Source organism: Neltuma alba, unplaced genomic scaffold (genome assembly GCF_004799145.2).
Source record: "Neltuma alba isolate B1F8T4 unplaced genomic scaffold, ASM479914v2 tig00013014_pilon, whole genome shotgun sequence".
NCBI classification, from domain to species: domain Eukaryota; kingdom Viridiplantae; phylum Streptophyta; class Magnoliopsida; order Fabales; family Fabaceae; genus Neltuma; species Neltuma alba.
The window spans coordinates 58,534-81,802 of record NW_021637362.1 but is presented as its reverse complement, the minus strand read 5'-3'; the positions used below and the strand labels follow the sequence as shown (position 1 = coordinate 81,802).

At 35.1% G+C, this 23,269-nt stretch overlaps 2 protein-coding genes across 2 annotated transcripts; both read left to right on the top strand.

Annotated features, from left to right (window-relative positions):
• Window positions 1-1,220: 1,220 nt before the first annotated feature.
• Window positions 1,221-15,669, top strand: LOC114733553 (uncharacterized). The gene is given in 23 exon segments (XM_028921026.1): window positions 1,221-1,507; window positions 1,834-2,218; window positions 3,259-3,375; window positions 3,462-3,541; window positions 4,001-4,147; window positions 4,250-4,398; window positions 4,505-4,635; window positions 4,833-4,955; window positions 5,033-5,106; window positions 5,561-6,148; window positions 6,278-6,389; window positions 6,562-6,699; window positions 6,958-7,287; window positions 7,978-8,209; window positions 8,212-8,250; window positions 8,391-9,661; window positions 10,291-10,693; window positions 10,798-11,708; window positions 11,809-11,874; window positions 11,951-12,076; window positions 15,071-15,315; window positions 15,399-15,449; window positions 15,545-15,669. Coding segments are annotated over 23 exon segments (5,955 nt in total). The 5' UTR covers window positions 1,221-1,370; the 3' UTR covers window positions 15,645-15,669.
• Window positions 15,670-22,707: 7,038 nt separating this feature from the next.
• LOC114733530 (auxin-responsive protein SAUR72-like) lies at window positions 22,708-23,253 on the top strand. Its single transcript, XM_028921002.1, has one exon. The coding sequence runs from the start codon at window positions 22,708-22,710 to the stop codon at window positions 23,251-23,253; it is 546 nt and encodes a 181-aa protein (XP_028776835.1).
• The last annotated feature ends 16 nt before the right edge of the window (window positions 23,254-23,269 follow it).

The window sequence follows — 23,269 nt, the reverse complement described above, 5'->3', positions numbered from 1 at the left end:
TCTACTAGATACACTCAAAATGAAAAAAAAAAAAAACAAAAAGTGGGGTTTTCAAAAACAAGGGAACACAACTTACAACTAGAGAGGAATTCTATTGGACTGAATTCCATAAATGAAGAACACGCAAAAATAAGTCAGCAACATATTGAATATCTATGGATGTTGTTTGACTATGCTGCATGGCCGTCAAATTTGTGGTTAACAAGTACGGAAGCACCATTAGCCACCTTCAATATAGCTTAGTGTCCCTCTATTGTGTTATAGATTTATAAGTTAATTTGATTGGCTCAAAGAATACTTTATAAGCACTTTTCATAAGCAGCTCATCAACAAGACTATCATATTTTCTGATTGGAGATATGATGTCTTGATTGAAAACATTTTTTTTTAGGAAAACTTATCAAGAATTATTTTATGATTTGAATTTCCGTGGCGGCTAATTTGATTGCTTATTGGTTGTGGAAGTTATTGAACAAAGATACTGAAGTCAGAGTTTGAGGGAATAAATTAGGGGGGGGGCATTGATTTGTGTTTTTGTATGGATGTCGTTATATTTTCTGATTTGATTTGATTTGGATGGTTTGGTTTTCATAATTTTTTTTTGAAATATTTAAGTTTAAATTCTAAATTATACTACTTTGATCTCAGGAGGTGTTTGGGAAGCATTAGAAGTGTTTCTGAAAAACATTTTTCGGCAAATCGAGATAAACTCCTTCACATATTTATTTCGTATATCGTAAAAGCACTTTTAAAGCCATTGTTTTGATTCTATCCAAACATCCTTTTAATTATAAGATCTCGTATTTAGTAAGGAGTCTTATAATTATGACGGAATGGTGATGCTTTTCCGGTTCTTAATATAAGACCTATTTAACTAATTTGATTAGATTAAGAAAGTTGGTTAAGTTAGTTAATTATAAGAAATGTGACGCGTTTTTTATAAAATATTATAATCATCTTTTTAATACCTTCTCTTCTCTTCTATTTAGTTATGGTTGATAGAGTATCTACAGAAGTAATTTATAGAAAATTGAAATATAAAAATGAGTCTTGTATTTAAAATCAAAACCATCTTAGTAATTGGATTCTATATTAAGTATGGAGGAGTATAATTAAGCTACATTTTATATTAAATCGTAACTCAATGGAATTTTATACTGCAAAGCAAGCACCATTTTCCGCTTGATACTTTTTGAAGCCGATTGCCACTGTCGTTGCAATTGCCAGTTGACAATGGGAAAACCGCGCCCAAATGCCTGACCTAATCACACATTTCTCGGTAAAAATTCAGCTTTCTTGGAAGAACCTTGATTTTTCGATTCTTAGGAGTTCAAAGCATTTGACATTTGATTGAAATCGGAGCCGACTCAATGGCCAAGAAACTAGTCACTAGGCGGGAGCTTCTGGACCGGTGGAGAGGCATTGAAGAAGAGGAAGAAGAAAACGACGATGGGGATAACAATGATCCTCTCAAAGGCCGTCGCCTGCACCAGCACAAAGAACAATGGTCACCTCCATTTTTCTTTTATCTTCTTCCTGAAAGATAACGGCACATTATATGTATCACACTTTTTCACTGATATGCTCGGTTCAGAGACTGTACCTAGTGTTTACCGATATTTTGAATTCTAATTTAGTTATTGTTTTTTTTCCTTTACAAGTAACTGAAACTTTTGAGCAATACAAAGTTTCGCCTTTTACTACTTCGTGAGTCAGTGATCATTGGGATTTTATTGTCGATCTTTGAGATTGATGTCAGTGTTGGTCTATGGAGTCATACCTGATGAATCTGTGACTGTTTCCATAATCACAGTTATGATTGATTATTCTCAGGTTTGCAGATGCATATAATTTCTTGATTTGTTTGCCTAATGAAAGTCATATATGGTGTGGCTTTCGGGATATAATGGGGCCACTTCTGGAGACTTTCTACAATTTCTTCAAAGATGAACGTCAAGATTCACCTCTTAGGCGTTTGTGGAAGAGGATCTCTGGTGAAATGCGGCTCTGCCTCCAATGCGTCTCTCAGCACCATCATGCCCGAGAAATGTACAAAATGGAGTATGAATACAGCACAATTGGTCCTCTTCTTGATGTATTGCAGAAACTTGATTATGAGAGGGTGACACTACACCTGAAAGATATCAATGCAAGAATAGCAGGGCAAAAGTATGATCCTACTTGTGATAATACGGAAGTTGTCAACGCGTTGTATGAAGTAATTAATCTATTCATGTTTGAATTTTTCTTCATTCGTTGTTCTTCTCTTAATTTTGAACCAATGGATTACATTAAATTGACATTTTGAGTCTTGAAATTGTCCTTTTTGGGCATCCCTTTCTATGTAAAATTTTCCATTTCATTGGGAAATTAACAAAAGCAGAAGTATTGAACTATTGGTTATATTATTTGAGTGAACTCAAATGTCAAATTCCATTTTCCGTTTTGCTGGGTAGATCACCACATCACTTGTATGTTTTTCTCTTTACTGTTTTTAGCATTGCTTGCTAGGCGTTTCTTTGGTCTTCACAGCAGCTGTGAAATTACAATTTAGGATTTAGATTTTGTGTTAAGAATGACATGTTAGAATGCTCAAAGTTTTATGTCTTTCCTTTTCGTAAAGCTCAAGGTTTTCTGGTCTCTTACGAAAGGATAAGGAATGCAAAATTTTTGTTAATATGCCTCTAGTGTGCATTATGTGTCTTCTGCCCCTCTGGGTTGATGACACTTTCTCACAATTTTGAGCACCGTTGGGAAGCTACCAGTGATTGCATTATTTGGTGTATTTAGTTGTATTAGAATGCTTGAATGTTCAAAGATGAGCCAACTTATTTAGTGGTAGTCCGGGATAACGCTGCTATTGTTTCTTCTTTTTGGGCCTCTCTTCCCGTATTTTTTGTGATGAATTTTCCCGTTTAATTAGGTTACAGGACTGGAGAGCTTTGGAAATTGGAACTGATATGTTTCTTTGTTATGTCGGTGCCCCCCCCCAGTTTTCTTTTCATTCCTTTTTTTAGATAAAATGTCATGTTTTATTAAAAAAAATCTTTTGATGAATTGATTACTGTTTACATTAGTGCTGAAATGCAGATGAATGTCAGTGGCCTGTGATTTTTCAATTGTGTTTGATGCTAAGATGAACATTTTTCTTCCTGCTGTTATGAATTTCTGTTTTATTTTCAGTCATAGTTGCTTTTATTTGTCTTTTTGAGTCCAAAATTAACATTTCATTTGCTTCTCTTTCACTGTTTGATACAGGTATTGATGTTCCCAATTCTTCTAGAGAATCAGCCCCTATTCACTGAATTTGAGTCGTTTGTTGAAGCCATCGATAATATGCATGAATTGGCTTTGTCAGGGCATCAACAATTTCCTGTAAGCCATTTTTTTCCGTTTGCAATGTAATTCTGCTAAGATATTATGTTTTAGATTGCTTACATGATGTATTCATCCTCTTCCAGGGAGTATATGCATTGCTGTTTTGCAAGCGAAGTGTGCGTTCTGTTGGATATCGTTTGGCAGGATCAATGGGAAGATTGAGGTACCTTGTCAGCGCCAAAGGATTTGAGCTTTTAATTACAAGGATTTTTTTAATGCTTATGATGCCAATGGAAGTTGTGTTTCTGACAACAATTATATGCTTATCAGTGACGATGGTTTTCTAAAAGAAGTTTTTTTTTCCTTTAACAACAAAATGAGGAAGATCTAAAACCAGAGATCATGCCCAAGGAGTTAGCTCAGGTTATAAGAGTAAGGTGTGGGTAGAGGCCAAAGGCTCAAACCCTCGTGATTTACTTCAAAAAATAAAAAAGCTATAGATCATGTTTGTGTTTGTGGTAACATGGTAAGATATGGTTTGATTAATAATTAGTGATTAGATTGAATCTCATTGCTTACCTTTTCTTCATAGCTGTTCCAAATCTTGTTTCTCTAATGCAAGGCATGCTAGATCCTTTCTTTGTGTTTTGATAATCACAAATGTTGTTTACATTGTGCGTAGGAGAGCAACAGACTTGGAACCTTTGCAGCCAATGCTCAAGAAGTTTATTGCCTGTTTAGAGGCAGAGACTTTACCATCAGCTATGGAATATTCAACACCACAGCCACAGCCAGATCGTGCTTCTTTATGGGTCGGCTTCAAATCTTTGTAAGAAGTTATGGTTTTGGAAGTATAAAACTTGATTTTTTTCCCTTAACGTTTAATTTATCTCTGCTTTTGTTTTCATAAAACTTTTATAACTTTGTGAAGGCTTGGCTTCATGGATTCTCCAGCTTTTGAAGAAGGGTTATTGGAACACTATCCCTTTTTTCTTGATATTGTACTCAATCATATTAGCAGTGATTCAGTTGAATTTTCACATGCTGTTACTTGCTTGAGACTTCTCTTCGAAATGCTTGGTACGCACTTCCTCTTTTTAATTCCTTTTGCTTTTCTTCTCTTCATATTTTTCTTTGTATTTCTATTTGGCTAATATTTTCTTTTGACCTCTGGGCTTGGTTCAAGGTTGTAAGCTTTGGTTAAGGTCAAAATTGTCTCCAAGTGTAATGCGCAACACTCTGCTTGGTCAATGTTTCCATACTCGCAGTGAGAAAATCCATAAAGATATATTTAGTCTTTTCCAGCCTTTTCTGCAGGCATGTATGCAAAATGCTTGAGCATTGACTTTTGTTTTGTTTTCTTTCTGTTTTTTTGTCCCTCTCCCTTTTTTCTTGGTGGGAAGGTGGGGTTGTTTATAGTTGACACAATATCTCATGTTATTTGTAAGTTATTCATTTATTTTGGTAAATGTCCTTTTGTTAGCTTACATGAATGAGCCCATGTATGTGTCTAGTCTCTGGAAGCTTTGCAAGATGGAGAGCATGAAAAGCAGCGGAGGAATTTTCTCTATTTTCTTCTTCATCAAGTGCCAGTGAGCAGTAACTTCAGCATTCTAACAAGAAAATTAGCTTGCCAGGTTCGTATATATATTTCTTTAGATTCTGTTGTTTTGGTTTATCTTGGTTGCTATACATTTCAAGATTGTCTTTCCAGATATCACTTCTTGTTGTGCATCGAGGTTACACAATGAATCCGCCTTCTCCTCCTTTTGAGTGTGCACATATGTGGTACGTGCTCATTTTTTGCTTTTTTTTTGTTTTCTTTCTTTCTCAAAATCAACATTTGAGGCTTCTTTAGATCTGTCACGAGTTATCAACTTGTGTAACCATACGTACCAAAGGTAGTTGACCATCAAATGACTTTTTATAGCTCTAAATGCTAACCCAAAAGGTTCATCATTGTCTTTACTGCACCTATTTATGGATGAAGTTGATTTAACTGATGATTTCCCCTTAGGATCAGTTGTTAACTACCTGAGCTATTTTTGAACTATTTCTGCTTCTTATCTGTTACTCTTAACAAAACATTATTCTTAGTGTTCACTTAGAGGCTTAAGTTTTTGAGTAAAAAATGGCCCTTGACATATGTGAATTTGATCAGCATGGATTTTGTTTTGATTTACTTGAACTAATCTTTGATTCATGGGTGTAGTTATCTCATCATTTCTATTGTGTTGGACAGGGGACCTTCCCTTGTGTCATCCTTGAAGGACTCCTCACTTCACAGCTCTCTAAGACAGCCTGCTTTTGACCTCATGCAGACTATTATAGTATCTGATGCTACTGCATTAATATCTTCAGTGCTGAATCACTGCACACCTATAAGTAATGTTGATTGCATGGAATATGAGCTGAAGGATGACAACGATAAAGTTTGGCTCTCAACTGTTTTAGATAAAGAGAAAGATATTAGTTCTTGGAGTCAGTTTGACATGCAGAGCAGAGTAACTTCTCAAGAGTGCAGAGAGTGGATGTGCATTCCATTGTTATGGGTTGATGTTTTAGCTGATATGCATCCCTCAGTCCTCCCAATATCATTTTCAAAGGCCGTTTTCTGGGCACGATCACGTTTTTCTATGGTTGACCCTGAGAGCAGTGCAGAAATGCTGCTTCCAATTAGAACTTGGCTTTCAACTTACATTTCAGAACTTTCCTCTTCTTTTGAGTGGAAGGTTCCGACTGGTTCTGATGATGGTGGAAATGGGGACACATCAAAAAACTCAGTGGAAGTGTTGACAATGTCTTCTACTTTAATAAGAACATTCAGCAGGTTTCTAACAAAGCCTTGACTATGTTTTCCTCTAAAATCAAAAGTTTGAACAGCTTATAGTTTTATGTTTTGATGAGTTTAAAACAGATTTTCAATCTCTTGACTAATTTATCTGGATTTAAACCTCAGGTTGACTGCACATTTTTTAGTTCAGATGGTACAAGGAGAACTCCGAAGACAGTGGACTTGGGAACCACAAATGGGCGAAAGCTTAATTCTTTCGCTTTTGGATCCGAATGATGTAATGTCATTTCTATGTAGCATTTGTAGATTATGTAAATGAGCTTATGGTTAATGAGATATTTTTTGGTTATTTTAAGGAAAAACTCAACAAGATGGATTTGTTTTCTCTCTCTTCTGCCTTGTCTGTGGAACATGGTCTATATAATGGATAATTTATTTCTCTATTGCAGAGTGTTAGACAGTTTGGCAAGTGTATTTTGGAACAAGTCTCTGACACCCGTGGTCTTTCATGTGGATTAAGGTTTCTTTGTTCTTGCAAGGTGTCGTTGTCTGCCACTTTTTTGGGCCTGAAACATGCTATGAAACTGGTAATCTTACATGTCAGCAAATGCTTCATTGATAATTATATGTGGAAGTGCCAACTGTCCTCTCTTCTCTCTTTCTTATCCCTCTTAGTTAATGCTAGGTTCTTCTAGAGTTCAAGTTCAAATAATTTAGCTGAATCTTAAATTTTAGAGACACAATTTGCATTAAAGTGGAATAATCAATTATTGTTAGTTGACCTTTTCTAGTGGTCATTTGTCTCTTTCCCTACATTTTTGGTAATTATTTTCTTTGCATGCCAGATGCAATTGGATTCCGTTCTGTTGAAGTTTCAAGCACTGCATCATTTTTGGTTTCTTTTATTCAAATTACTGAAAGAAGGGGATCTAACAGCGTCAGAATTGCCAGAAAAAGCAGAGAGTGTCTTAAAAGTGCCGACATTTTCTTCCCAAGGCGGGTTTTTGAAACAGCCAGATTTTGATTCTCTGCCTGTGGATATTGATAAACGCGTTTCAGATGTTGACTTAGAAACTAAAGAAAAATTCAGTTACTTGTTATCTGAAATGGCCTGGCCTATTATCTGTAGATATCTGGGTAAAGGAAAAGAATTTATTGATTACAATCTTTGTCAGGTATGTTCTTGATCTCTCTCTGTTGTTGATTTTTTTTTTTAAAAAATTTTAAAATTTACTGTGTTTTGCCTTTCATATTTTATAAGGGTAATCTAAGGTCTAATTAAGATCTTTTTTTTCAAAAAAAAAAAAAAAAAACAATTCGTTTCTAAAATTTGGACCAAAACGTGAACGTCAAGTTGTCAACTTCTAGTTAACATCACTGCAAGCCGTTTACCTGCTTCAAAAATTTTCATGACCATTATACGTTGGGTATGAAAATGCACATATATGAAGCACTAGAGGATCGTGTGGCTTTTTACAATTGATTTTAATTGAGGTTAATATTTTTATTTTTCATTTTTTTTGGACAATATAATATTTAATGTTTTTATTTTAGTTGAAAGTTAGGGGTGGTGTTATCTTAGAAATAAATTTCATGACTAAATTTGTTGTTGGGCCTCAGTTCAGGGAGGTAAAATGTAGTCCGCCTATTTTTATCCTAGTGCACATGCTGGGTTATGCTTTTACTATTATCAGATTTTATGCAGTTTTTACCTTGGTTCCTTTTCTATCATCAAACCCATTGGTACTCCAGATACGTACCAGCAGATATGTATGAATGAGCATTGATTTTTGTGAATGATTTTCAAAACGTGCTTCAATTTCCAGACAGATTGTGCTGGGTTTCATTGTTCCCTCCTGTTTCAGATGACTTGTGTTCGGATACTTGAGATTTTACCTGTTCTTTTTCAAAGACTCCAATCATTTTGTGGCAAAAAGCTTGGGACTATGACTATGCTGGGTCAAAATAAGTTGGATTTCAGATGGCTTTCTGATCTCATGGAGTGGGGAAAGTCATCACTAAAGGTTGTAATTGTTTACTGGAAGCGAACAGTTACTTGTTTATTGAATATATTGAAAGGGTCTTGTGCTAATTCTGACCTTCTGCAATCGTTGCCCTAGAAAATCTTATTTCAAGTGGTGAGTTCTTTTTTTTTTTTTTTATTTTTTTTTTTTTGTTAACATATAAATATGTAAGAGCATGTGTGATTTTCCCCCTCTTTTGATCTGTTAATACTATTTTATTGATATGCTTGGTTATGTTTTTCAATGTAATACAGATGGTTGTCAATTGCAAGAACTGATGGAACATGTGTCCCGCCTATCTGTTTCTCTGTCTTCCGAAGGTGTTGATAATTTTCTTGATGCTAGTGAGAAGCCCAGATCTTCAGTATCTGAAAATACTTTGAAGAGCAAATGTTTCACTTCAGATAGGCACTCTTCCTTGTTGGAGGATACAGGTGTGCAAATTGGGGACCCACAAATGCTGACCAGCAAAAAGAACAGAGAAAATGTCATTGTACTTTCTGATGACGAAGGGGAACCAAAATCTCTTAGCAATAAGAACATTCTGTCAGATGGCAAGACCGGCCACAGCAAGTCTCTGTCCTCAGATGCCGGTAAAAACATAACAGTTGCTGACCCTGCAAAACATAATGTTTCTTCTGTAAAAACTTCCAGGGACCGGGGAGAGTCTGTCCAGGGAAAGGTTCCTAGCACCGTCTCTAGTATTTCTTCTCAGAAATTGGACTCTGATAATTTACAAGATAAACCTGTGGTCACTTCCTTTGTTAATTCAAAAGTTGTAGATCACGGTGGCAAGGAAGCAAACTTAAAGTCCAATGATCTCAATCTGACAACACTATCTGAAGAACCTTCAAATGCTGTGAAACCAAATAAAGCTTGTGACAATATGACTTTGTATAGTGGTACTATGTCAACTAATCCAATTTTAAGTGATTTAGTTCGTGATAATGGGGATGATCCTTTGGAAACTGCACTGAAGTCTGTGGGACGTACCCAGTTGTATATAGCAAAGCCTACTTCAGTTTCCAGAAGACAAGTTATTCAGCTCAAAACTCCTTTTGAAAACAGATCTGGCCGTCTGCATAGATTGGAGGATAATATAAAAAGGTTCAAGCCACCAACATTAAATGATTGGTATAAGCCTATTCTTGAAATAGATTATTTTGCTATAGTCGGATTGGCTTCTGCAAGAAAAGATGAAAGCCAGGCTATAAGCAAACTAAAGGAAGTTCCTTTGGTTTTTCAATCACCTGAACAATACGTGGAGATATTTAGACCTTTAGTTTTGGAGGAGTTTAAAGCACAGCTGCACAATTCTTTTGTGGAGATGTCATCATGGGAGGGGATGATATCTGGAAAACTTTCTGTGATGTCAGTGGAGAGAGTTGATGACTTCCATCTTGTGCGTTTCATACATGATAACAGTGACTCTGCTGAATCAAAGAGCTTTTCAGAAAATGACCTTGTTTTACTGACAAAGGATCCTCCACAAAAATCTTCACATGATGTTCACATGGTTGGAAAGGTATCCTTAGATTTATATTCATTGGTATTATCCCAACAGGAAGTTGAGAGGCCTATAAATTTTTGTGACTTTTTTTTTTTTTTTGGGGGGGGGGGGGGGGTTGGTTACCCATACATGTTTCTATTATGACATATCTTTTGATGTTCGTAATCTTTCCACACATGAAAATTTGTTCTTTTCAATTAGCAATGAGTCTTGTTTATTTTGCCGATAAATTTCATTGCTAATTTTGTTTTGTAGCATGACTTGATGAAGATTGTGCCATATGATGACTTCACTTTGGGGCTGAACTTTAGATAACTTGCTCTTTCTCTGATCTCCACCTAATTGGCAGTCACTTCTTGTTTATGATGTGAATTAGGATGTTAATATACGTATGATGTTCATTATATGAAGAACTTATAATTCCTGCCAACATTTTTGCATAAAGCTTGAAGTTGAATCTAATACATTATTTTCATGATTTCCCCTTTTGAGGAGCCAAAATTTTGTTGGCTCGTCAACATTATAAAAGCCAATTTTTAGTGGCTGCTGCAATTTTGCTACCAATGCAGCTGGAGATTATGCAACAAAGCACACTGTTACTGATATGCCAATATCATGCTAAAAGGGTCGATTTGTATTTGCAGGTTGAAAGATGTGAGAGAGGTAACAAAAGAAGTTTAACTATTCTCCTTATCAGGTTCTATTTTCAGAATGGCTCTTCACGATTAAATCAAGCTCGAAGGGCTCTCACTGAACGGAGTAAATGGCATGCATGCCGGATTATGAGCATTATATCTCAAATTCGTGAATTTAATGCATTGTCATCTGTAAAGGGCATTCCCTTACTTCCACTTATTTTGAATCCTCTCAATGATTCATGTCATCATAATGAATTTAAGGAAGTGGATCTTAGTAAGTTGCCCCAACCTTTACAGAAAACTTTTAGGTCATCATTTAATGCCAGTCAACTCCAGGCTATAAGTGTTACTATTGGAACAGCTAAAGAAAAGAAAAAATTTGAATTGTCACTTATTCAGGGGCCCCCAGGTACTTGATCCACCCTGCACAAATGTATCTTGATTTCCCTGATAGCTTTAGAATTAATGGATTTTAACATCTATCTTGTTCATGTATGCAAATGTTGTATATAGGCACTGGGAAGACACGGATTATTGTTGCAATTGTCAGTGGCCTGCTTGCTTCTCCTTCAGAGAAGATGAGTTGCACCCAAAATCCGTCAAATGAAAACTTGAGTTCCAGTACGAGACCAAAAGTTAGCCAGAGTGTTGCAATTGCGAGGGCATGGCAAGATGCAGCCTTGGCCAGACAGTTGAGTGATGATGTTCAAACCGCATCAAAGTATGCAGGAAATTGTGTTAGACGAAGAGTGCTTATATGTGCTCAATCTAATGCTGCCGTGGATGAGTTGGTCTCACGAATTTCTAGCCAAGGTCTTTATGGCAGTAATGGGAAAATGTACAAGCCTTATCTTGTAAGGGTTGGAAACGTAAAAACAGTCCATCCAGATTCACTGCCATTTTTTATTGATACACTTGTTGATCAACGTGTGGCAGAAGAGAGGATGCATTCAAGGGATGGGAAGGATGATTTGAGAGTAGATTCTTCTGGGGCTTTGCGTTCCAGTTTAGAGAAATTAGTTGATTCTATTAGGTTTTATGAAGCAAAACGTGCAAGCTCAAGGGATGGAAATTCTAAGCAAAAGAATCTTCTGCATGATGACTCTTGCAAGGGAGATGAGAAGGAAATGTCTGACACAGAAATTGAGATGCAGCTACGGAAACTATATGAACAGAAAAAACAAATATACAAGGATCTTAATAATGTTCAGGCTGGGGAGAGGAAAGCCAATGAAGAAATCAAGGCACTTAGGAATAAGCTGCGAAAATCTATACTCAGGGAAGCTGAAATAGTGGTAACTACCTTAAGTGGCTGTGGTGGGGACCTCTACGGAGTTTGCTCTGAGACAATGTTAAGCTCCAAGTTTGGGGGTCCGTCTGAGAATACACTTTTTGATGCAGTTGTAGTTGATGAAGCTGCCCAAGTAATTATATCTCTGTTCTCAAAATTTTGAAGTAATTAATTTACCAGCAATCCTCTGATTTCCTGTTCCATCTTTTGATCTGTTATTCTTGTTCTTACAGGCATTGGAGCCTGCTACTTTGATACCTCTTCAGCTCTTAAAATCAAGTGGAACCAAATGTATTATGGTAAAAATTCTAACTTAAGTTTTGAAATTTCTGGTATGGGTTGAGAAGTGAAACTGACTTTTGTAATTTACTTAAGGTTGGTGACCCAAAGCAGCTTCCTGCAACAGTCCTCTCCAATGTCGCAAGTAAATTTCTTTATGAATGCAGCATGTTTGAACGTCTACAGAGGGCTGGCCATACTGTTATTATGCTTAATGAACAGGTACGTAAGGCGCAACATTACCAAGTTTTTGTTGCTGTTTTACTCTATAATCATGGAGATTGCTTTGGTAAGCATATGAAACTAGGTTGCACTGTGATATGTACTTTCTCCAATTCTAAATATAGGGCAAAGGTAACTATTTCACACTTCGTAATGAATGGTGGTTTATATCCTTAGTGTTGCAAAAAATGTTGATTTTTCCAGTTTTGCTCTTCAATGCAAAAAATCACCCGAATTAAATGCTGACTTAGAATAAAGAACAAGCCAATAACCAAGGTTCAAAAAACTAGACCGATCATTGAATTGGTCAAGCAAGTGGTTCAAGGGTTAGCAGGTCAGACCGAGGTTAACTTGGAGTCAGACTGGTAATACTTACGAATGGAGAGGTGTCTATCTCTTCACTTGTTAATTCAATTAACAGATTGATGAGGATTTTTGTTGATATTAGATTTGTACATGTTTACAGAGAGACGAATAGGTGTGCAGATTTTCTTGCTAATCATAGTCTAGGATTGACAGAGGTGATGAATGTTTTTGATCAACCACCTCCTGAGATTGAATTGATCTTGTACAATGATTTTAAAGGGACCTTGTTCCCTAGAATAATAAAGGAGTAGTGATGGGCGTGTTGCCCCGTATTTTACCCAAAAAAAAAAAGTGTAAAAATATTCAAATTTTAATTATAAAAAATAATATTTCCAGTGAGAAAATGTTTATGTATATGTATATGAATTTTTTTCCCTTTCTATCTTTTCTGTTTTTTCCCCTTAATTCTCTCTCCTTCTCTCTTCCTTTTTATTCTCCCTTCACATTGATTCTAAATTCTTCCAACTTTTCTCTTTTCAACATGAAAGACAAGACAACTGATGGATTTCCTCCTCTTTTTCCTGATGTGCAGCAGCACATTTCTTTCGTCTTCACTTCAACATTCAAATCTTTTGGGTTTTTTTTCATCATTTCTTTTACTTTCTTTCTTTCTACTCGGAACTCTCTTCCTCCACGCGTCCTCTTTCTCTTCCCTTTTTTTCTTATGGAAGATTCAGTGAGGCCTAGCACGGGCTTGTTAGAGGAAAACAATGGTGACAAAGTGAGCTTACTAGAGGAGAACGATGGTGACAAAGTGAGCTTACTAAAGGAGAACGATGGTGACAGAGTCAGGATTGAAGTGAAGATTGGAGCTTAGCAAGGTTGCTAATGTCTAGTTCAATGTGAGAGCACTTTGGCACAAGCAAGAAGAGAAGAGTTGAATCTTGATTCGTGAAGCAAAATGACAGGCTGGCTCAGAATTAATTAGGGGTGGGTTGGCCCGGGTTCCACCCCAACCTGATGTTTGGTTTAAAATAACACCGGGTTTAAAAAGCTAGTCCATGGTCTAGTCTGACCCAAAAACTCGGTCCTTATCTAGACCAGACCGGGTTTAAAAATATAACAAAGCAAAAATTTTAAAAAGTTCAATAGCCTAGCCCAAACTGAAAATCTATTTGTGCCACATCATTAACACACACCCTCATCTTTCATTGTGGCTAGATGAATACGGAAAATGGTGAACCCATATCCTCTCTCTTCTTCATCCTTGCAGCTAGATCTAGGAAGCAAGGTTTGATTTTTCCGAAGGTGCAACTACATCTCCTCTCTTCTTCCATTACGCTGAGATTTATTTGAGATCTAAGATGAAGTCGAAGAAAAAGCCAAGATCTAAGAAACCCAAGCCAATATACTTAGCGTCATAGACTAAGAAGATAGGAGAGGAAGGGTGGAAACTGTAGAATGGCGATTGAGGAGGGTTGAACTTGAAGGGGCTGCTTAGGGGTTTTGAAGATATGAATGGTCAAATGGGCAACGTCACGACATGACATTGAAGAAGAAGACGACCTGAAGAGGATGTGACCAGGAAAGGAAAAAAAAAAAAACAAGAAGAGCTGAGCAGAAGGTCTAGGAGGCGGAGACCTGATAAGGAAGAGTTGAACAAATAGGGTGTTTTTACTGGTAGGGGAATTGAATTTTCTTAATAAAAATTAAATCTATACACTGAGTCAGACTAGATTATTTGGTCTGAAGGGTCAGTTTGGAACCTGGTATGACCCGATAATCAACCTGGTTTGGTATAATTCATTTTTTCTTCGGGTTATTTTTTCCCAGGCTGGACTATACCAGGTTCCTTCAGGTTGGATGGGGTTTACCTGGACTGGGTATTTTTTGAACAGCCCTAGAATTAATCATGATTTTCTTTTTGTCATTTTTTTTAAAAACAAGCAATTCTTTCGTCCTCAGGGATCAAAATTTCTCACAGTCTGATAAACCCGGTAACCCACCCAACCTAGCGGGTTATTTGGGTTTGGACTGATTCACACTGGTTCAGTTTTCCTCCAGTTCAGGTGAAGAACCAAACCGGACTAGTTACTGATTCACGGGTTCCAGGTTTGAATTGGCCAGTTTGGTTCTGTATTTTTTGAACCTCGCCAATAAGACAATGCAATTAAAATTGAGTTCAAACCAGCAATAAATGGGGGAGGAGCATTGGAAAAAAATGTAAACACTACACTGTTCCTGATATCTTAGACCAAGTAGGGCTTGTAGAAGTTTCCCTATATTTAGGACTGAATGCATAATATATTAGTGTGTGATAACAGGAGGATAATGAATATTTTTAATCTTGTTTTTTTATGTGGTTAAAATATAATCCTTTTCCGATCAATAAACCAAATGTCTTCTTGACTAAGACTGAATTCTGTCAACATTATGACTTTTAAGGTTTGAAATTTTGGTTAACCATTCTTTGATAACACATCAAAGAGCCATACCAACTAAAAACTTGAAGTAAATGCCTCAGAATCATGAATGTTTTTATAGCTCTTACCGGCATATATATGATCTTACCTGTTTCTACTACTTTTGGCTTGGGCAAGAGTTTTTACCCCTCCTCCACCCCGTATCTTTCTATCCTGAGACTGAAAATTGAAATCCTTCATTTGTGATTTTATTTTACAATAACAGTATAGAATGCACCCGGAGATATGCAAGTTTCCTTCACTGCACTTCTACGAGAGCAAGTTGCTAAATGGCTGTGACATGCCTAGTAAGTCAGCATCGTTTCATCAGACCAGGCGTCTTGGACCTTATGTATTTTATGATATCATCGACGGTCAGGAGCTTCATGGAAAAAATTCCGGTGTGCTATCTCTTTACAACCAGCATGAGGCTGATGCAGCTGTTGAATTGTTGAGGTTTTTCAGGAAAAGGTACCAAATAGACAATTTTAACCTCTTTTTTGTTTGTTTAAATTTTGGTGATTATTTACAAGACCCTTGAATGCCTTTTGAAGGTACCCAGCTGAATTTATTGGTAGAAGAATGGGTGTTATTACGCCATACAAGTACCAACTTTCACTCCTCCGATCTCGATTTTCTAATGTGTTTGGATCTTCGAACATTGCCAACATTGAATTTAACACTGTGGATGGTTTTCAAGGTCGAGAAGTGGATATACTGTTACTCTCTACTGTAAGAGCAGCACGTTCAAACTCAGCTGGATCTGGGATCAAATCAAGCTCTATCGGATTTGTTGCTGATGTAAGACGGATGAATGTTGCCTTAACAAGGGCCAAAGTATCACTTTGGATATTGGGGAATGCAAGGACATTGCAGACAAACTCTAACTGGGCTGCTCTTGTGAAGGATGCTAAAGAAAGAAACTTGATAATATCAGCTAAAATGCCATATCATAAACTGTTTAAGACAGCTTTCAACAATGATAGTGCAGAAAATTCTGCTAACCCTGCAGTTCTGCGGAAACACGAGAGGGTTAAAAGTGCTAACCAAAGTATCGCCAAAAATTTGGTCAATGAGAAGGATGCCTCTGTGGGGAAGAAGAAAGGTATTGCTACTCAAGTAGGGAATATAAGTAATGGATCTGAGACTGGCTCCTTAGGTTCTGGAAAAGATGCTCAAGGTAAGAAAAAAGATAAGAAAGGTGAACCTGTTTCCATCGTGAAGGACACTTCACGTCTAGTTGCAAATTATGGCTGCAAAACTACTTGTGATGGTACGCCTCCATTAGATGAGTCAGTTGGTGACAGTGGAAGGAAAGGCAAAGACAAAATAATGCATGACGCGGGAAAGGCCACTTTGGGAAAGAGGCATTATGGTAAAAGAGAGACAACTGCTGGTGGACATAAAATATCACCACTTGCACCATCAGTAAGACGAAGTGTATCATCTGGAGGGGACAAAAACAGTTCCCCTGAAGAAGTTTCTGCTCCGTCGAAGGAAGATTGTACTAAAAAGAGAGACACAGAAGATGAAGGCAGAGCTCCCATTCAAAATAGAGTTTCTGATATTTCAAAAAGGAAACAACAGCGTGAAGCTGTCAATGCCATTCTTTGCACATCTTTGATAACTTCTAAGAAGGCCGAGACTTCAAAGACCTCTGCCAAAAGGCATATCCCTTCGACTGCTCCTCAGGGGAGTGCGAAACCAAGCAAGAGAAGAACTGGTAAAATTTATTAGCTTTGCTATCTAGTTGATGGGTTGATAACTTTCTTCATGTGTCGCCACTCGAACATGTATGATTTTTCTTTACTTTAATCACAAGTTTGAGGCATGTTGGGTATCTATTTTCTTTTCTATATCCTCCTGCTTTTTCCCCGAGTTTCCGTTTAATGCCCTCCCAATAAGATGCTGTTTTGGTATAAGATGCATGATTTGTTGTTCTTCCTGATCACATTTATACTCATGAATTTAAGTTTATATTTCAGTGAAATCAGATCCATCAGCACCGGAGTAAGGGGGAAAAATTCCCTCCCTGGAGTGAAGATGATGTCCTTCTGGAATTCCCTTTCCATCACCGTTTTGACTTGCTGCACGCTGCAATGAAACTTTTTTGCTGCTGCTCATGACTGATGCTTGCTCATCAATGAACAGATTGGGTGGTGGGAGATAACCATCAATGTGATAGCTGAAACTGACAAATATATGCGTGAAGGATGGTTATCGGCGGCATATGTATGTACATATATCAAATTTTGTTTATAGCCGGAAAAGGAAAAGGCTCCATTAGATCCTCGCACTTTTTGGGTGAGGATTCTGATAAATTCGAATAGATTAGTTACAAAAGTTTACTCATTGCTTCAGTGGGTCAGTACCTGGAGTTTGATGAGTAAGTATCAATGTCAATTTCGTATCACTACTAATATAAATTTTAAAATTTACATTAAGTCATTTTGTTCACATTAAAAATAGTACTTATTTGGTCCTTCATATAAGACGTAATTAAGTAATTTGAGTAGATTAATGATGTTAGTTAAATTAGTTAATATGATTTTTTTTTCTAATACACTCTAAGTATTTTTCTTAATTCCTTCCCTCTTTCTCATACTTAATTGTTATAAGGAATATTAATAGGGTTAATTTGGAAAGAAAAAGTGATAAACTTGTGAAATAAATTTTATATATAGGACCAATTTCTAATTAGATCTTACATTAACGGGTGGAGGAGTATCATTTTTTCAAACTTTATGCAACACAATATATATTATCATTTAGAGTTATATTCCGAAATTTATGAATTCAAACTTATATATTGGGAGGAAAAGAAGATTCCTGTACAATTTATTCATCTTACAAATAAACTTTGTAGTTGATAGTTAAGTAGGTGCTGAAAAGTATATTACTACCTAGATCTTATCAATTTGTGATGAAATTAGAATAAAGTTACATGTACAAAAAAAAAAAAAGGGTTACAATTTTGTCAAGTCCCATTGATTCTAAGAAGGAATGAGAAAAGCTAACAAAGAAGAAGTATATTCCCACGACTAGTATATTAGAAACTAATCTTCACTAACACATCCGCGTCAGACCATGCTCTGGCAAAAGAAGGGTGAAAATGTATTTTCACTATAAAACCATTTTTGAAAAAGCCATGAATATCTTGAAAGAAAACTACTACCTCTAATTATTAATCTACTCAACTTAATCAACACTTATTTATTACATATTTTTTCAAAACAGATGCAATGTTGGCATTTCTTAACTGTCAATATTAAGTCAGCCAATAATTTCAGTGGGTTGTTTTTGCCTAACGTTGACTGCGACAGAGGAGGCCACACTATAACATTTTAAAAAGATTATGTGCTATATTGCTTCACAATTTTTTTGAAGTGCTCAGATTTCCTGAAGATACTTTTGAAATAAAAATGCACTCCAATATTGAGCTAGATAGTAAAGAATACAGCTCCACAATATTACTTTTTAAAAAAATTAAAAGAACAGGCACTAACAACCTGAGATTACAAGCATGATCAAACTCGTGACCTCCTACTTTTAAGAGAGTTTTCATGTTACTAAAAGTTACAAGGTCATTGTCCCATAATATCCATTTTACATTAAGTTAAACTATGGATAATTCTATTTTCATTTGAATGGATATAGTTTTGTTATTTGACATTTAAACACTTATCCCCCTTCTGTATAGTTTGTGTTTGCCCAACTCACTTTTCCCTCTCTTACTCTTCATCTTCGCAACAACCATAAACTGCTCCTTTGTACTGCTCATTATATTCTTCATAATAATGCAGTAATAATATACATAAAACAAAGCATGGATGCTTCAGTTATCTGTACGCAGCAGCAACCGAATATATTACATGTCAAGTTGATCACCACAGCACAGTGAGTATCACGTGACCTGCACATGATACTCATTAATGTTTGCACATGTGATTATCTTTCCCAGGCAAATAATACATGCATGGCATTTGATATTTGATACTTTGGAAATGTGAACACAATAATTAAAATGCAGAGAGATTATAATTAATACTTACATGATTAATTATATATATTAATATTTTATATTTCGACAGGTATTTGCTTGTATATTTTTATTTTATACACTGTTGCTCTCCTACCAACCAAATTTCCTATTTCTGAAAGTCAATCTCTCTCAATACACATGTGGGACCGTCACGTAATAATGGCTCATAATGATTAAGCTTGCTTATTTCTAAATGCCAAACATAAATAATTTGTGGGGATTGATATAAGAGGGAGGGGGTCCATAAAGATTTGCTTCCATTCAAGAGTAACAAAGGAAGAATGTGAAGGCAGAGTGTATGCATAATAGATAAATTAATGTTCCCTCATCTGAAACGTGGAAGATAGATCATTAATTTACAAAAATTAAAAAAATAGTTAATTTAGTTATTTGTAATAAATATATACTGGTTTTTTAAAAAAAAATACTTAATTATTTGTATTGGAAATTATATCCTCAGTATCTGTAATCAAATTATGATGCTAAAACCTTAAATATAATTATTTAAAATAATAAAATTTTAAATAATCCTAGAATTAAAGATAGGGATAAATAAATTGTACTAAATTAATCTAAATAAAAGAATCCCGCTCATCTTTGCCTTTTGATTATTTGTTCCACATTGAGTTTGACTTTCAATATGAAGTACATTATCCTTCCTTTCTAATTACAACTATAGATCATGTGCGCTTCTTGTGTGATGGGACCATCCAGATGAGTTTTGTTTATAATAGATTTTCTTATTTTGTTAATTAGATTCGATCTCTCTCACTTTATATTCAAGAATAAAATTGTTTTTATGCATTGATTAATAACATCAAGTTAAAGTACAATATGCGATAGGATCAAATGTGAGAGTCAAATGACTATAGACTAAAAAACAAATAGAAATTGTCGGTTCTATTTAAAAATATAAGTTGCATCATTTATAACTAGTCATAATATAACTTATTATAACTTTTATATTTTAATGAAATGAGCAACATGATTTTTTTAAAAGAAATATATGGGCGTCAAAATGATTAATGTGAATACATATATCATATATCAAAGGCTACATCATTCTTGAAGTATAAATAACTCAACTTATTTTTTTTACGAAGCACATGGGTATTTTTTTAATTGGAGGCTTGTTAGATACTTAATATGAGTACTTCTAATAGAAATTCGATTCAAACCTTGATTTGTCGTATTAAGAGGGATTACTTCCTTTAACTGGACTCAACTCCCAATTTATTTTAAAGTTCATATATATATATATTCTAAAATCTAGTATTGGTAACCCTGTTAGATTGCTTGAGTGGCATATAAACAATTTGCAATAACAAATGAATAAGTAAGGAGCAAGTTAGAAGGGAGTGCTGCAAAAGCTAAGTTTCGTTCATTTACCTTGGGAATTTGTGAAGTATTAGAAAATAAACCCCTCATGATGATCTGACTTAAGATAGAATCCAATAACATTAGAATAGTCAAATAGAGTACTTGCCTAATAATTGAATTAATTAATCACTGGTTAACTAAATAAATAGTAGTTTCTTCTTAGAAATAATTATTGGACTAGTTCTCCCCTTTAGCTTATTCAAGCATAGGAATCTGAGACCGTATACCTTCTTATTTTTGACTAAGGTAAACTTGAATTTTATATAAGCCGTGCCTAGTTTTATGTCAGATAAGTAAGTTGCCACAAAATATAAAATAAAAAAGAGGTTTTTTCTGTAAATAAAATGATAAAATAAAATTTATTTACTATCAATATAAAAATAAATTATTATGCATATAATTGTCTTTTCGCTTCTATTTATATTTATGTGACAAAATTAATCCAGATACATATTAAGCAAAGGCCACATCATCAGCCATTAACATCATTTCTCTTGTAAGTTAATAAATTATGAGTATGGGGATCAATATAAGAAAGGGTTAATACCATTGTGGGCTCTTATAGTTTGATTATATTTTGGTTTTGATCCCTGTATTTTCAAACTACCGTTTTTAGTCCCTATAGTTTGATAAGGGCATGGTCTTAACATGGTAAAGTATAACAACCAAAATCACAACTCATTAAAAGCATAAGGCAAAATAAAAACTTTTTGGTCCCGTACTTCTAAAAAATTTGATTTTGATCCCTGTACATTTTACGAGATTTGGTTTTGGTTATTATAATTAACAGTGTTATGTTAGACTCAGATCAAATTCTCATGAAATTATAGGAACTAAAAACCATGATTTGAAATTATAAAAACCAAAACCAAAATTTGAACAAACTGTAAGGACTATTAATGGTATTAATCCTTAAGCTATAAAAAGCTAATAAGAAGAAGAAAAATATTTATAAGAACTTAATTAAAAATAAGATAAAATCATGGAAACTTGCATACTAATTTTTTCTTGAAACAATGCACTTTCTCAAGTCTGAACAGATATATATGGATCAACAATGAACCACCTTCAGCCAAAAAAGAAGGCTTCAAATATCAATGTTGTGTATGTGAAGGAGGATAGATATATAGCAAGGTGAAGACAACATGGTGGCTCACTAACTAATATTTTATGCCAAGTGAATGGGCAGTCCACATGGGAATCAGATGATAGGAGAGCCAATCTTGCGTGATCTTGAAAGCACTTTGGGGAGTATCCAATAAACAAACCAAACATTAATAATTCAATGATTAGGGACAAAGCTAAGAGCGACGTGCAGATGCTATAAATCCATATAGCTGTTGACTGTGGATCTGTGTTACTGAATGTGGCTTATTACGTACAATAAAGGCAAGCAAGTACACAAGACTTTTTCCTTAGCAGTAATAAATTTGTTTGAACTCCAAATTCTATCACAGATGCTATAAATATGGCTTATTACGTACAATGTGATTTTATCTATATATAGAGATATATATATTTGGAATTAGATTATCTGTCAGAAGCCTTCTAACTTAGTCACATTGACGCATCCATCAAATTAAAAGATCACAGATTCAATCCCACTTATAATCTCATATTGTTGGTACCTGCTCTGTATTGGTATTTCAATTTGAAATCTTTGGTTAAACTGAGTTGATTAGGCAAGAACCAGCTGACTTGCAATGTGATTATATTATTACAGTATATACTTTTTATAACAGATGATGTATTTATATATACATACATTTATGGTTTTTTTTTGGGGGCTGAAAAGTCAATTTTATCAATATAAAAAATTTCACACATTTAGAGTTGGTTGGGGATTAAGCAAGTGTTTTAATATTTCATTATAGGCTTTTGCAGTAACCTTCCACATGACATAAGTTGCGATCCGAATTTAGTGCACACTTAATACACGTACATTTATTTGTGTGTTTTGTGTGGATTGGTGTGGGGCATCTAAGTAATTTAAATAAGACTTACATATTATTTTTTATATTTTTATTTTGAATTTAAACAATTATTTTTAAAAGTTATTATTGAAAATATGACATTATTTTTTTATTTTTTTTTCGTTTAACATATAAGTAAAAATAAAATTAAATTACAAAATAATATATTATATATTTTCAAAACCTAATTTGAATTGCCCAGAAAATTGTGCACGTAATTATAATATACATCTCAAATATGTCCACAGATCTCAATTCTCGATAGTTGAAACTGACTGATGATTGATCAGTCCATAAATAATAACAATGATAATAATATATAGGGAAGTTTTTCACCAAAATATATATATATATATATAGGGAAGTCAGCAATAAAAGCGCGCTAATCAAGCGAAGCACCTTCCTATAAATAATCGTCCCCAACCACAGCATCACCAAGTTGAGAAACCAACAAGAGAAGTTTTCTTGATGGATTCCAAAAAGTCTAACAAGATCACAGATATCGTTAGGCTTCAACAAATCCTCAAGAAATGGAAGAAGGTGGCCAATGCTTCCAAGAACAACTCCACTTCTGTTGCTATTTCTCCGTCTTCTTCGTCTTCTTCTTCTGCAACCAATAACATTAGCAGTAGTAGTAACGGTGGAAGCAAAGGCATAAAGTTCTTGAAGAGAACTCTGTCCTTCACAGATATTTCTGCTTCAAATGAAACTGTCCCAAAAGGGTTTCTTGCTGTTTCTGTGGGAAAAGAGTTCAAGAGATTCATCATCCCAACAGAGTATTTGAGACACCAAGCTTTTGAGATGTTGCTGAGAGAGGCAGAAGAGGAGTTTGGTTTCCAACAAGAGGGAGTGCTCAAGATTCCTTGCCAAGTATCAACGTTTGAGAAAGTATTGAAGGTTGTGCAAGGGAAAAAAGAAGCACTTTTGCCCCAAGATAAGGACAAGATGATTCCTTGTTATATTTCGGATTGTGATGCTACCACATCCCCTCATCAAGCTCAAATGTGTAGATGAAACGTGTCTTTTTTTT

Excerpts from the sequence above, each read along its gene's own strand:
- LOC114733530 (XM_028921002.1), top strand. The coding sequence starts at position 22,708 with ATGGATTCCAAAAAGTCTAACAAGATCACAGATATCGTTAGGCTTCAA.